General features: G+C 45.2%; 1 protein-coding gene across 1 annotated transcript; it reads right to left on the bottom strand.

Annotated features, from left to right (window-relative positions):
• Positions 1-1,371: 1,371 nt before the first annotated feature.
• On the bottom strand, positions 1,372-5,637 carry HJV (hemojuvelin BMP co-receptor). The gene is made up of 4 exons (XM_077155942.1): positions 5,411-5,637; positions 3,955-4,141; positions 3,047-3,582; positions 1,372-2,620 (listed from the first exon to the last, which is right to left on the bottom strand). The coding sequence occupies exons 2-4, from the start codon at positions 4,049-4,051 to the stop codon at positions 2,000-2,002; spliced, it is 1,254 nt and encodes a 417-aa protein (XP_077012057.1). The 5' UTR covers positions 4,052-4,141; positions 5,411-5,637; the 3' UTR covers positions 1,372-1,999.
• Positions 5,638-13,002: the final 7,365 nt, after the last annotated feature.

The following is a 13,002-nucleotide window of genomic DNA, read 5'->3' on the forward strand; positions in this document are numbered from 1 at the left end:
GACAGCCCTGGATTCTCCCCCATTTTCTTCCGAATTGCTTTGACTAGATTAGCTAAAGGTCATTTCAGGAAGCATAGGGACTGCGTCAAGGGAATGGGAGACGGTGGCCCCGAGAGGAGGTGAGTGGAGGAATTGGGACGAATGGTGGCAGAGGAACTTGAAGTGGCAGACCAGATGGGATCCCTGTCTCTGCGCGCTGGCCGGTGGGGAGCTGCTCCGAAGAGTGCTGTGGGGGGCGGGGCTGAGAGGGGAGAGCAGGTGACAGTAAATAAGCAAGTAGATGGGGAAGGGGGGCCCAGGCAATGCCGTGCGTGCAGGGAGGACCCGAGACAGACAGGAAAGTTAAGAAATGAAGGTAGAAGTTGCCTCCTTCATAGCTGTGCTCCAGGCAGCACTGTTACCTAAGAGCACCTCGGACTAGGACAGCTTCTCTCCTCAGTCCTGTGTTCCTCAAACTGGATTCCTTCCAATTTGGGTCCCCGCCCCCACTTTCAGTTTAATATGGAGAAAGAAAAAGGTTGCTTTTTTGGTGGCATCTACCCCTTCCCTGCCCCATTCCACAACCAGAATCTTCAGTGACTCTGTGCTTTCCAATCTGGTGCCGTGGCTGAGAGTTCAGGCGCTGGGGCTGGTCTGTACATGTTCAGATTTTGACTCTGCCACTTATAGGTGTGTGACTTTGTGCAAGTCTGTACCTCAGTTTTCTCACAAGAAAAACAGACATAAGGTTACTGTCTTCCTTAGAAGTTGTGAGGATTAGATGAACTAATATTTTTTAAGTGTTTAGAATATTGCCTGACAGATTTTTTGGGGGGGTGGTGGTGCATGGTCTGGGAATCGAACCCGGGTCTCCTGCATGGAAAGCAGGCATTCTAACCACTGAACTACCTGTGCATCCTCTGCCTGACAGATTTTGAGCACTCAGAAACCATTAATCACATTTAAACTCCTTGGCCCCACGTTCGAGGCCCATCTAACCTATCCATTACTCCCTGTCCATTTGAATCTTGCTGGTTTCCTCACTGCATCACAAATCTGTGCATAACTCCAGATGGTTTCATTTGCCTGGAAGGTCTTTAGTAGTCTGAATCTTACCCAGTTTTCCAAGCTCACTTCAAATCCCAACTCCTCTATTACATGTTGTTACTTCTCATTACTTTTGTTCTCATCAGCCCTCTTCCCAGTACCACAGAATTTAGTAAACAATTACACACTCATCACTCCTGCATGTGCCTACCCAAAAGCCTATAAACTCCCCTCAGGCAGGGATATAAAATCTGATACTTCTGGGCTCTTTCAGTGGACTGAGCATATTGCCTTTACCCCATTTCTGACATCTATGAAGAGATCCAACATAAGTAGCAGAGAGGGTGTGGAGAATTCATAGCTTTAATGAGATATTAGTTGAGGGTGAAGATGACAGCTTCCATCCTGTATGTGTTATTCCCCAAAGGCAGAGACTCCATCTAAGAGCCAGACAGCCCCAACTTTATTTCTAAATAAAGTTGAACACACCGTACACCCCTATATTCATCAAATAGACTTCTTTCCTTAATCATCTCCTCCCTTCTCCACCTTCCAAGAGAAAAAAAATCCTAGATCTTTAGTTTCTTATGGGTAGTGAGCATATCTTCCTCTTTCAATTCTTTCTTCTTAGAAGTCTCAACCCTTAGGTTTCTACAAGCTGTCAGGACTCCCACAGCCTCTTTGTAGGTGTGACCTTAGGCACAGATGGACTGGAAGAATTTGCTTCCCATAAAGGGGCTAGGGAAATTGTTGAAAAGCCCATTGAGGGGTCTAGAATGCAGAAACCTTGCCCAGAATCCTTATCCTGTGACCATTTCAACCCTGAACTGCAGCCTCATGAGTCTGGATAAATGTCATTGTTTCCAGTATCTCCTAGTCTCCATTTTCCCTTCAGTGTTTCTTTATGTTCTTTTCTCCCACTTCCTATCCCCAAATCATTCTCAAAGTAGTCTTGGGATCGCTGGCCTAATTATCAAATGCAAAACCACAGAACAAAGAGCCCAGAAAGGAATGGAACTAGTAGGGCTGCTGAAGAGAGAGGAAGCCCGGCATCAGAGGGGAAGAGGTGCAGCTTCTCTAAGTCTGGCAGGAAGATTCGGGCATCCTCCAGAGCTGCCTGAGCTGCCACAGTAAAGTTGGGGTCACCAGAGATTAAAACATCAAAGACACAGGAATGGAAGTAAGCATCTTCAACTGGCAGCCCTTCCTTGCACAGCTGTCTGGCAGTGTCAATGGTTATAGCTCCCCGACGACTGCGCTCTGATCGAGAGAGCCTCTGACTTGGGGGACACCCGCCTACACAAAGCTGCAGGTCCTGTTCTGCTGAGAAGGCCCTGGCCACTTCCTCAGCTACCTGGATGGAGAAGGAGAGCTGCCTAGCTGTCTGACGAATGATTATGGTGGTGCCGATGTAGGCAGCCCGGATCTCCACGTGGCTTCCAGGGTTAGCAGTTCCAATGGACAAACTCGAGCCTCCAGGCCGGTCACCTCCATTGACAGAACCGTCTTCAAAGGCTGCGGGGAGATTGTCCACTTCAGCCTGGTAGACCTTCTGATCAATACATTCTTGCATGTTCTTAAATATAATGGTGAGCTGTGAGGGCCGGAGGGAAAAACGGTTCATTAGGAATCTGCTCCAAGCTGAAATGCAAGGCTTGCCATGCCCCTGGCTCCCTGGTCCCCTCTCCTATGTTCAAATATTGCTTCAGCTCTACTCAACCCTTCTCTCTCTTTTTTGGTCTCAGTATCATCAGAGGAAGAGTTTCTTTTCTGAAACTCCTCAACCTGGGGTTCCTCAGCTCTTCTCTCCCCAACCTTCTGTTCAGTGTCTCCCGTGTTTGAGTGAAATTCTCATGGAGGGAAAGTGATTTACAGATCAAGTGTTTGGAGAGAGGGTCTACTTGAAGACAGGAGCGAGGTCGCGGGAGAGCAGGATAGGGAAGGCCTGGAATGGTGGAGTGTGGGGGTGAGGAGTGCGCGTGACCGTGGGGAGTCCGGAGGGCGCAGCTGAGTCGCTGACCTTACGGGTGGTGGTGGCGTTGGCCCCAGATGCCACGGGGGAGCTGGTGGCCTGGACGAAAAGAAAGTCGTTATCCAGCAGGGGCCAAGCTCCTTGCACGCGGCACGTGTGAAAGTGGTGGTGGAAGGTGCGCACGTGGGGGTCCCCGAAGGAGGCGCAGTGCAGGAAGCCCGGGGGACGACCGTGCAGCCGGGAAAACCGGCCTTCGTAGTCGCAGGGGTCCGGGGCCGGGGTCCCAGGGGGCCGGGCGGGGCCCGCGCCGGGAAGGGCGGGGCCGCGGGGCGGGGGCGGGGCCGTGGGGCCTTGGCGGGAGCAGTTGTGCTGAATCATGAGGTCTTCGATGCCGTGCACCGCCGAGTGGAAGGCGAGGTCCCCGCGGCAGGTGCGCGCCGTGCGCCGCGTGCAGAGCGCATAGGAGCGGAGCGCGCGACACAGGCCGCCACCGCGGAGCGCCCCGGGCGAAGCCCCTCCTCTAAGGCTCAGGGTGGACGACACGTAGTCAGCGTTGCAGCGGAGGATCTTGCATTGAGCATGGGCTGAGGACGCAAGGAGAGGGTAGTGAGACCGCCACCACATCTTCGTGGCATCGGAGTCTCCTCATGACTCTCCCAAACCTCAGCAGGGGTTCCAGCCCTTCCCCAAACCCAGCTGAGGTCCTCCCCGCGCCCTCAGCTGCACAGGCCTGCCCAGATCTCTTTTCCTGCTGATCACTTTTCCTTGTCCATCAAGGGCCTCTCAGTGCCCTTCCCCAAGATGAGTGGGAAACGGAAGGACACCTGTTTGGGAGCGGAGAGACTGACTGGGACGCCTCAGCACCCATCTCTTCTACCCACCCGCGCTCCCGTGCCCACCCTTACAAAGCAGCCTACCTTCTAGATTTCCCCACACCCTTCCCTGGCCTTCCTTACCATGTCCACAGAGAAGCAGCAGGAGAGTGAGAGTGCTTAGAGCTGGGGGACTGCCATGGGGGGACCGGGGACAAGGGGACCGGCCTGGTGCCCTCATACCTATCCAACCAGGTCCCCCCCGGCTCCGGCTCTTTCCAGCTGATGTCCCTCCTACCTAGTGAATTTTGACCCGCCGTCCTGTAAGGGACTGAAAAAAGAAATTTGGCTGGGCATAGGCAAGAGAGAAGAGTTGAAGATTGGTCAGGGTGGTGTGAAGAGAATTTGGGGAGATTAAGTAAAGGATAAGAAGAGAAGTTTGGGGAGAATGGGGCTCCCCAAATTATAAGTGTGGCTGTTCAGCTTCTGGATCCTGCCCCCGTGACCACATTCAGGTCCCTTATGCAATACCTCTAGTTGGGGGTGGAGGGAAGGTTGAGTGGACTCAGGGTGGGGGTGGGGGGCAGAGTCCATTGTATTGACCGGTCCTGAGCTACCAAACAGCAGTAATGTCAAAAATTGAAAAGTCACGGGGATAGATCAAAGCGTAGTCATCCCAGTGGGTTCCCCAGTAGAATTAGGATCTGAAAATACTGTGGAAATGTACCTTTTATTTGCTCCTTCCCATCAGGAGTGGATACCCTCCAGGGAGCATTCATTTCTTTTCCTCCTTTATGTCAGAATTTGCAGCAGGAAGGAGTAAGGGTGGAATACATGTCCCCTCTCTAGAATGTCAGCATTCAGATGAAAAGGGAACAAATCCCTTTTATCTGATTTAGAAAGCAACAATTATAATCCCTTTCTCTAATGGAATAAAGGGATATAAACCAAGCATATGAATATGTGTTGTTTTCTGAGTCAACAGTTCTTGTATTTTTCCAAACCTGTCTGAAGAACCACTCTTTCTAGTTAGTCTTTCCTTTGCAGATTCAGAAGTTCTCAGATGCTCTTTTGATGAAAACAGGGGTTGGGGGAGAGATCAACTCCCTTCTGCTCAATCTCCCTCTCTTGGGATATGGATATAATGTGGGGAAGGATCATGCAGGCGGGAGAATAGGTTGGAGGGACTAGAGTTGTGCGAGAAACTGTTACAACAAGGGGTAGCCTTGCCCTGGGGAGCCCAACATGAAGGACATGTGGCTAATTATCTAAGGCTAATTTCGGCTTTGGTGAAAACAACAACCACTGCCAGAACGGAGGGTATGAGAAACTTATCCTAAGACGTTATCAGAAGTCCTGAGACCACAAGGTAATGGAGCAGGCTAAGACTGCTGAAGGAGAGGAGGTTTAAACTGAGATGTTCAGAGGCCGGGGCCAGGAAGAGACGGACACAGGAGGAGAAATGTAGATTAGGGCACGTTGGCACAGGAGGGATCTTAGCGTTTGGACTGAGACCTCTAAATATGTATTTGTGATTTCATAAAAGTCTAACTTCAATCCAAAAGCATACTAAAGGAATTGCAATTTCATTTTGACTTACTGTTTCCAGAGGTCAAACATTACTCTGATATCCAATTCTCCAGCCATGACGGCCTACTCTGTTGGTCAGCTCCAGCCAGGGTATCCCCGTCTCTTTCTCCATGTCTCCCTCAGGTCCCCAGCCCGGCTGCAATTTCACTGAGGTCAGAGAGCCAGAAAAGATTTGGTGTGCGGGGAAAGGCAGGCTATACAGCTGGCGGGAGTACTGGACAGCTGGGCGGGGGAGGGAGGTACTACTGAGTTGACGGTTTTAAAAATAGCTAATCCAAAATTCCAGGAACATTCGCTGGGGTAGGGTGTGGGAGTAGGAGGAGTGGGGAGGGTAGGAAGATTAGGAAGAGTATGGAGGTACCAGTGGGGGGAGGGGGTGGAAAAGAGAGAAATATGGCAAGCAAGTCAGATGTCCAATTCAATTTGTATGATGATAGTCACTGCCTACTCCAGGCAGACCTCCAGCATTCTCTATAATGAGCTCTTGGGCTTGAAAAAGTATATTGAGCAATTAGATACATTTCCCTCACCATCCTCAACCCTGCTTTATTGAATATTGTATGCATTTTCTGCAGATAATATCTGAGAGGTGGCTAACTTTAAATAAAATTCATAGCAGAGGTAGTCACAGCCCCTCCCCCATCTTTGTGGAGTATTTTGGTAGGACTAAAAAAAGCCAGCTGTCTAGAGAAGAAATATGAGCTCCGAGTTGTTTAGGATAAAGTTTTGTTTAGTCCATCAGCTCAGATCCCTGCAGCTGTCTATCTCCAATCACCTCCATTTTCAGTCCCTTAGTTTAGGCAGCAATTGCCCCTTCCTCCTCTTCACCAATACACAAAAAATCTCGTCTCTTCAGTTGCTGGGGGAAAGGCTGGGGAAGGCAAACAGGAGAAAGAATTGGGATAGAGTTTTTTGAAGATTACTAATCCAAAAGGGAGGGAGACAGAGAGATGAAAATCAGTCTAAAACCTCCAAAATCAGAAGTGATATAATTTGCTATTCTAGAGAGAGAAAACACAAATCCACTTAAAATTAAAATTAAGAGCAACGAACATAAAACTGGTCAATAAATGTGACAAATAATGGAAAGATTCTTTGATTCTGTATGATGGCCAGTTAAAGGAGAAGGAAAATAAAATGAGTTATTAAGAGAAAGAGAGAAGCAGAATATCAAAAGCAGACTGACTGACCTGGAGACTTGAACTCAGAGAAAAAAAGATTCAGAAAGTTGCTTTTGTGGAATAACATCATCTTGTTACTTTTTAAGATGTTGCAATAAAATAATTTAGTCATGTCATGTTTTTGCAGCCATGAGCACATCTGGAATCATGATAACTTAGCACTTGCCGAGTGAAATTAACCCAAGAGCTGATTCTAAATAGTGTCACAAAGGTAACTGCATCAGTTGGCTGTACATTAAATTTAGAATCTAGAGGCCTGCATGATTTTCTCTATAAATGTAGACAGAGCTGAAATTTAGTTTTTCTCTTGACAGCATTAGGTGCTATCATAAACGGTTTTATTACAAAAATGTAAAATACCTCCAGCCAAACTATTCAAGTGGTTTTAAATCACAGTAACTTGATTGTGACATTCCAAGTGGGATATACCTTAGTGACCAAAAGAAGTACAAAAAATGTCTTAAGGTAATCATATTGTTGTGCTAGTGTTGCTATTGCTATTCTGAGACTATTTTGGGTATACTGCAGGATAAGAGAAGTAATAATACTGCAGGATAAGAGAAGTAATAATGTTAGTGTCTTTGAAAACCAGGATTTTGGTGTGGAATAGTTACACAGAAATATGAATGATGAAGGTAAGTAAAGTTCTAGTAATTTTGAATTTAAATTGGAAGTATAATTATGAACTGAGGATGTACTTTGTCCTAAAAAAATTTCTAACTTTATCCTGAACAAGTCTACAAACAATGACCCAGTAGCAGTGTACACTACTTGTGTCCAAACTGTGCATATAAATATCATTTCCCACTAAAAGGTACCAGGGAGAATTCTTTTGGGACAGGCATTATCAATGATAAGTACCAAAACTTTCAAGGCTCTTAGGTTTGTATCAAAATTACTTAGAAGTCAATAGAATAATGCCCACTAGCCAAAGATGGACTATTTGATCATCAAAATGGATAATATCTGCAATGAATAGAAACACATCAAATATGTTTGGATCCATGAGTTCCCACTGGTACTTTAAAAATAAAAACTCATTGGTGATCATTGGAGAATGCTAAGGAACATCACATCACTGTGAAAACTGCTAGTAGGTAGGATGAGTCAAGCACTGATCCTGCTTCTCCTGCAGGAACTGTACCTCATAATGACGGGGTGTTTCTCCTTATGGAAGTATTACAGGAAATGAATGAAAAGGAATAACATGATTAAAATACTGATATTTTGTAACTTCTAGTGAATTAGTGGTTATAGACAATGGTCAGCAGTGGCTATTGTCCAGCACAAAAAAGAGAGACAAATATGTTTTCCTGAGGGAAGCGCACAACTCCACTAATGAAATAGTCTTGCAAAAGAACTTGGATTTGAATTTGATCAATCTCTAGTTGAGAGCTAACTACCAATTTACAAGTTGTGGCATAATTTTATTCTTGGCCTGGTAGCTTAGTCTCTTTCTCTCCCTCCCTCGCCATTTTGGCACGTCCGGTTCTTCTAAGCCTCTGAATTACAAGCCTCACCGGGGACTAGTGATGATGCAGCCTTGTCTCTCTAACCCTATTGGCCTTCTCCTTAGTCCTCCACCTACCCAACATCCTCTGCTACGGGTACACTCAGGAACAGCATCTCTATGGTCACAGTCACTCATCCGTCCTCCCTGTGTGATTGGCTACCCTCCCCTGGAGGCCACGCCCTAACTCCTCCTCTCCTCAAACTGTATATAATCCAGGGCTCGCTGAGCCTCCTGGTCTTTAGCTTCTGGCGGCCCTGGCATAAGCGTCTACCAATAATAAAGCTACCTCGCTTCATGCCTTAATTGACTCGGCCTCCGGTCCTTCAGACCTGCAGTGGTCTCCTGCGCGCTCGCCTCCGGCCCAAACCCTCGGCTCGAGCCCCCTCTGCGCCTGGCGGTTCTACTCCCTGAACCCCCTGGGCAGGAAGAGTGCACCCTCGCTAGCCTAGCGGGACCGGACTCGGCGGAGCCCCACCTCTCCCCGCAACAAGTGGATATATTGACATCAAGTGACACCTCAGTGATACAAATCCAGACTGTGGGACAGTCTACAGGACAAATGTAACCCTAGCCCTAACCTAACTTGGGTTCTTCAACAAATAAATTGGAAAAAAGAATGAAGAGGGAACTTACAGACTAAAAGAGACTTATAATATAGCAAACAGTTGCAGTTTGTACCTTCTTGGATTTTTTTTTAAAAATCTTCACACAGATACAGTCCATCCAAAGTATACAATCAATGGCTCACAGTGTCATCATATAGTTGTGTATTCATCTTCTTGGATCTTAATTTTTAAAAACTTAAAAAAAATAAGACAGTTGGAGAAATTTGTATGCTGATGTAGGCTTACTGGATATTAGATAGTTTATGAATAATTATTGTTAAACTTAGTGTAATGAATAATTTTTTTAGAAAGGAGTTCTTCACCATAATTACACGGAATCTTGAATAGGGAGTGAGATCTTATTGGTTTGTGCAGGTTAGTGTGATGCCCCAATACATCCCAGAGTAATTTGGGCAAAGAATAAAAAAGTATTTGTAAAGCCCCCTGGAGGGACTGATGAGAAAGGTCCCCACCTGGGGAATTTCTGATATTCTTGCAAACATTAGGGACAACCAATTTAATAGGCTGAGCCCTTAATCTTGGGGCTTGCCCCTTTGAAACTTTGTCCTGCAAAGGAGAAGCTAAGCCTACTTATGATTATGCCTAAGAGTACCCCAGAGAACCTCTTTTGTTGCTCAGATGTGATTTCCCTAAGCCAACTTGACAGGTGAACTCACTGCCCTTCTGTTCTAGTTTGCTAGCTGCTGGAATGCAATATACCAGAAACAGAATGACTTTTTAAAGAGGGAATTTAATAAGTTGCTAGTTTACAGTTCTAAGGCTGAGAAAATGTCCCAATTAAAACAAGTCTATAGAAATGTCCAATCTAAGGCATCCAGGGAAAGATGCCTTGGTTCAAGAAGGCCAGTGAAGTTCTGGGTTTCTCTCTCAAGTGAGAAGGCACATGGCTAACACAGTCAGGGTTTCTCTTTCATCTGGAAGGGCACATGGCGAGCACGGAGTCATCTGCTAGCTTTCTTTCCTGGCTTCTGGTTTCATGGAGCTCCCCAGGAGGCGTTTTCCTTCTTCACCTCCGAAGTCGCTGGCTGGTGGACTCTCTGCTTCGTGGTGCCGCAGCATTCTCTGTTCTCTCTGAATCTCCAGCTTTCTCCAAAATGTTTCCTCTTTTATAGGATTTCAGTAAACTAATCAACACCCACACGAATGCGTGGAAACATATTTCCACCTAATCCAGTTTAACAACCACTCTTTTTTTCCCCCCAAAATTTAGATTTACTGTTACTTTTTAAGCATTTGCATTTCACGCCTGTAGGAAGTAGGAAGTAGAGTTACATAACAAACAATACAATAGAGTAATACTGGCATTTATAATTACTGAATGGTTACTTTTACCGTACGTCTTTATTTCTTCATGCTGCTTTGAACCACTGTCTAGTGTCCCTTCCTTTCAGACTGAAGAACTCCCTTCAGCATTGCTTGTAGGACTGATCTAGAGATGGTGAACTTCCTTGGCTTTGTGTATCTGAGAGTGTCTTAATCTCTCCCTCATTTTTGAAAGAGAGTCTTGCTATATATAAAGCTCTTGGCTGACAGTTGTTTTCCTTAAGCACTTTAAGTATTTTATTATTATTATTTTTAAATTTTTTTAATAAAACCAATCAACATACAATATGAACATTCTTTTTTTCATCACATAGTTATATATTCATCACCATGATCATTTCTTAGAACATTTGCACCAATTCAGGAAAAGAAAAGAAAACAGAAAAAAATTCATACATATCATACCCCTTACCCCTCCCTTTCGTTGATCACTAGAATTTCAATCTACTAAATTTATTTTAACATTTGTTCCCCCTTTTATTTATTTATTTACTTATTTTAAATCCATATGTTTTCCTCATCTGTCAATAAGGTAGATAAAAGAAGCATTAGACACAAGGTTTTTACAATCACGCAGTCACATTGTGAAAGCTATATCATTATACAATCATCATCAAGAAACATGGCTACTGGAACACAGCTCTATATTTTCAGGCACTTCCCTCTAGCCTCTCCAATACACTTTAACTAAAAAGGTGATATCTATATAATGCATAAAAATAACCTCCAGGATAACCTCTCAACTCTGGACTCTCTCAGCCATTGAGAGACTTTATTTTGTCTCATTTCTCTCTTCCCTCTTTTGGTTGAGAAGGTTTTCTCAATCCTTTGATGTTGAGTCCCAGCTCATTCTAGGATATCTGTCCCACGTTGCCAGGAAGGTCCACACCCCTGGCAGTCACGTCCCATGTGAGAGAGGGGGAGGGCGATGAGTTTGCTTGTCATGTTGGCTGAGAGAGAGAGGCCACATCTGAGCAATAAAAGAGGTTCTCTTGGGGGTGACTCTTAGACCTAATTTTAAGTAGGCTTAGCCTATCTTTTGCGGGGTTAAGTTCACATGAACAAACACCAATTAACAACCACTCTTGATTGAGCTACATCTCCAAGGAGATGATTTAATTACAGTTTCAAACATACAGTATTGTTCTAGTTTGCTAGCTGCCGGAATGCAACACACCAGAGACGGATTGGCTTTTAATAAAAGGGGATTTATTTTGTTAGTTCTTCAAAGGAAAGGCAGCTAACTTTCCACTGAGGTTCTTTCTTATGTGGGAAGGGACAGGATGGTCTCTGCCGGCCTTCTCTCCAGGCCCTTGGGTTTCAACAACTTTCCCCGGGGTGATTTCTTTCTGCATCTCCAAAGGCCTGGGCTGAGCTGAGTGCTGAGGTGAGGAATGCCCAGCTGCTTGGGCTGTGCCGTGTTGTGTGGTCTCATTTAAGCACCAGCCAATTAAGTCAAACATCATTCATTGCAGCAGGCATGCTTCCTAGCCGACTGCAGATGTAATCAGCAACAGATGAGGTTCACGTACCATTGGCTCATGTCCACAGCAACAAAACTAGGTGCCTTCACCTGGCCAAGTTGACAACTGAATCTAACTAACTACCACAAGCACTGAATAAGAGTTAGAAGAAATGGCTGCCTTTACAAAATGGTGTAGGATTAAAACGTGGCTTTTCTAGGGTACATACATCCTTTCAAACCAGCACACCTTCCCTCTATGTGGGACATGGCTCCCAGGGGTATAATCTCCCTGGCAATGTGGGACATGACTCCTGGGGATGAGCCAGGACCCAGCATCGTGGGGTTGATAAAGTCTTCTTAACCAAAAAGGGGAAGGGAGAAATTAGACAAAATAAACTTTCAGTGACTGTGAGATTTCACATCCAAGAGGTTATTCTCATGCCATATATATAGATATCCCTTTTCAGTTTAAGCTACATTAGGATGGCTAGTAGGAAGTACCTGAAATTGTTGAACTGTATTCCAGTGGTCTTGATTCTTGATGATGATTGTATATTGATACAGCTTTTACAGTGTGACTGTGATTGTGAAAATTTTGTGTCTGATGCTCCTTTTATCTACCTTGTCAACAGATGAGTAGAACATATGGAATAAAAATAAATAATAGGGGGAACAAATGTTAAAATACATTTAGTTTGAAATGCTAGTGATCAATGAAAGGGAGGGGTAAGGGTATGGTATGCAAATCTTTTTTTGTTATCATTTTATTTCTTTTTCTGTTGTCTTTTTATTTCTTTTTCTGAATTGATGCAAATGTTCTAAGAAATGATCATGATGATGAATATGCAACTATGTGATGGTGTTTGTGAATTACTGATTATATATGTAGAATGGAATGATCATATGTTAAGAATGTTTGTGTTTCTTTCTTGTCATTTTTTTAAAAAAATTAAAAAAAGAATAAAGTGCGAAACCTCAGAATAACTTAAAAAAAAGGTTCCTTCAGTCCAGACATCCACCCTGATTTTCCTTTCTTCTTCTTCCCTCCCTCTCTTCCTTTCTCAGATTTTAAACATTTAAAGCCCCAAGACCCTACCTATCCTTGGCGAGTTAAGCTGAGATCCTGGTGAGCACCGAGCCCTCGCAGGGTGGCGTGTACTTCTCTGTAATCTTTGCTTACCCTGCACAGTTTGGCCTGGACTCCCACAGGCTGAGGAAACTGCAGCAGGCCCGGGGTTGGCCAGCGCTGCCCGCCCCGCATCCTTGTTCTTTCCTTCACGAGAAGGTCCCTGTCGCTTCTGGTGAAGGCCCAGGCGGAACCTTTCACATTTCTGCTGCCCACAGTCCCAGATGTCATGCGCTTTGAAATCGGGTTGTTTTCCTAGTGCAGGAACTGGAGAAGCGCACAGTGCGAGCTGCTGTGCACGCCTGCAGCCAGCAGCCGACACGCGGCTAGTTGAGTGATAGAGACTACACAAAGCCCTTACACCACAG

Source organism: Tamandua tetradactyla, chromosome 4, assembly GCF_023851605.1.
Source record: "Tamandua tetradactyla isolate mTamTet1 chromosome 4, mTamTet1.pri, whole genome shotgun sequence".
Lineage (NCBI taxonomy): Eukaryota > Metazoa > Chordata > Mammalia > Pilosa > Myrmecophagidae > Tamandua > Tamandua tetradactyla.

What these genes read in the sequence shown, in the direction of transcription:
- HJV (XM_077155942.1), bottom strand. Translation starts at nt 4,051, where the DNA reads ATGAGGGCACCAGGCCGGTCCCCTTGTCCCCGGTCCCCCCATGGCAGT. An exon ending in GCTGCTTCTCTGTGGACATG is followed by an intron (nt 3,583 to 3,954) that starts GTAAGGAAGGCC and finishes TTGCGTCCTCAG; the next exon opens with CCCATGCTCAATGCAAGATC. An exon ending in ACGCCACCACCACCCGTAAG is followed by an intron (nt 2,621 to 3,046) that starts GTCAGCGACTCA and finishes CGGCCCTCACAG; the next exon opens with CTCACCATTATATTTAAGAA.